General features: G+C 44.8%; 1 protein-coding gene across 1 annotated transcript; it reads left to right on the top strand.

Annotated features, from left to right (window-relative positions):
- Positions 1–542: 542 nt before the first annotated feature.
- Positions 543–1,535, top strand: LOC127680071 (olfactory receptor 2A12-like). The gene has a single exon (XM_052175652.1). It carries the CDS (start codon positions 543–545, stop codon positions 1,533–1,535), a length of 993 nt encoding a protein of 330 aa, XP_052031612.1.
- Positions 1,536–1,892: the final 357 nt, after the last annotated feature.

Raw genomic sequence — 1,892 nt, 5'->3', positions numbered from 1 at the left:
CAGGGTCTCTCAATTGACTCTAGTGCTCTTCATTTCAGTAAGTGAGGCTTATTCCTGTTGCTATGGAAATTTCCTGTCTCTGCCTTCCCAGAAATGAATTGAGAGCTCGTGACAGCCTATGACCTGACCAGTGCTATGTGGTTTTTCCAGGAGTTATGTAAGATGCTTTAGATATTCATGATAATCTTTAGCCACAACTGTCATCGGGCTCATTATATAGTTCAAAAGCTTGAGGCTTTGTGAGGTTCAATAACTTGAGAAGAGTGTACAGTACCCGACCTGTGAGCTCAGGACCCACGTCCCAACCTTTCATTATTTAAAATAAAGAGTTATATTTTTGTTTTATGTATATGTGTCTTTGCCTATATGAATGCTTGTTTACCATGTCTGTATGTGGCCAGTGGAGGTGAAAAGGAATCAAATCCCATGGAACATGGCTTAGACACAGTTTTGAGTTGTCTGGTCCTCTGGAACACCATCATTGCTTCAACTTTGAGCCATCTCCTCAGTGTGTATCTCCCCTTTCTGACCTTATCCCTGGCATGTGTCAGGTGACACATGAAATAATGTGTCTTACAGCCTCCAACATGAGGATGATTCCAGTGCAGAACCAAAGTTGGGTGTCTGAGTTCATCCTGCTTGGCTTCTCCAGTGACCCCACGACCAACAGCATCCTCTTCATTGTCTTCCTTCTCATCTACCTGAGCTCAGTCCTGGGCAACGGGCTCATCACCATGCTGGTCTGCCTGGACACACAGCTGCACACTCCCATGTACTTCTTCCTCTGTGTCCTCTCCCTGTTGGATATGGGCTATGTCACCACCACCATGCCCCAGATGTTGGTGCATCTTCTTGCTCACTCTCAGACCATCTCCTTCATTGGCTGCTGGCTGCAGATGTTTGTGTTTGGTGCCCTGGGTATGACTGAGTGCACCTTCTTTGTTGTCATGGCTTATGACAGGTATGTGGCCATTTGCTATCCACTGCGTTACACTGTCATCCTCAACTGGGACCTGTGCATAAGGTTGGTAACAGGGACATGGATCTGTGGTTTATTTTCTTCTTTCTTGCATACTTTCTTCACCATGAGTCTGCCATATTGTGGGCCCAACAGGGTCAACCACTACTTCTGTGAAGGTCCTTCAGTGCGCAGCTTGGCTTGCATGGATACTCACCTCATTGAGATGGTGGACTTTGTATTGAGTGTTTTTGTGGTTGTTGTTCCAATCTCCCTCATTGTGGCCTCCTACATTCATATCGCCATGGCAATTCTCAAGATCAAGTCCACCCAGGGCCGCTGCAAGGCTTTCTCTACCTGTGCCTCCCACCTGACTGTGGTCACATTCTTCTATGCTCCAGCGTCTTACATCTACATGAGGCCCAACTCCAGCTACTCTCCTGAGAGAGACAAGCAGATCTCACTCTTTTACAATGCCTTCACAGCCTTACTCAATCCTGTGGTCTACAGTCTGAGGAACAAGGACATTAAGAGGGCATTTCTCAAGGTGATGGGACATGGTAGATTGAACTGGTGAACCAAGACCCTGGGAAGCTGGAGTTAGAGTGTTAACTATTTAAGAACAGTACAATTTCTTTATTTTGTGAAAATATTTTGTGCATTTGAACCAATGTGGTACTTTGTAATTGGGACAAAATACCATGATATCAATGTTCTCAACTTGATTGAAGGTGGCACTAAGGTATAATTCCAAATACCTCAATAATGTTACTGAATTGTAATGGCAATGGTTCACTTGTTGCTATTGTCATGTTTGTAGCTCTTGGGTGTGACCTTCTCTGCTCTCATATCCATCCTGAAGGAGGAACCTTATATCCAACATGTTATCTGTCTTGGGGTTTTACTTCGGTTAACAAACACCACAATCAAGGCA

Source organism: Apodemus sylvaticus, chromosome 3, assembly GCF_947179515.1.
Source record: "Apodemus sylvaticus chromosome 3, mApoSyl1.1, whole genome shotgun sequence".
NCBI lineage: Eukaryota > Metazoa > Chordata > Mammalia > Rodentia > Muridae > Apodemus > Apodemus sylvaticus.
The sequence above is the reverse complement of the archived record's forward strand: the minus strand, read 5'-3'. Positions and strand labels throughout refer to the sequence as shown.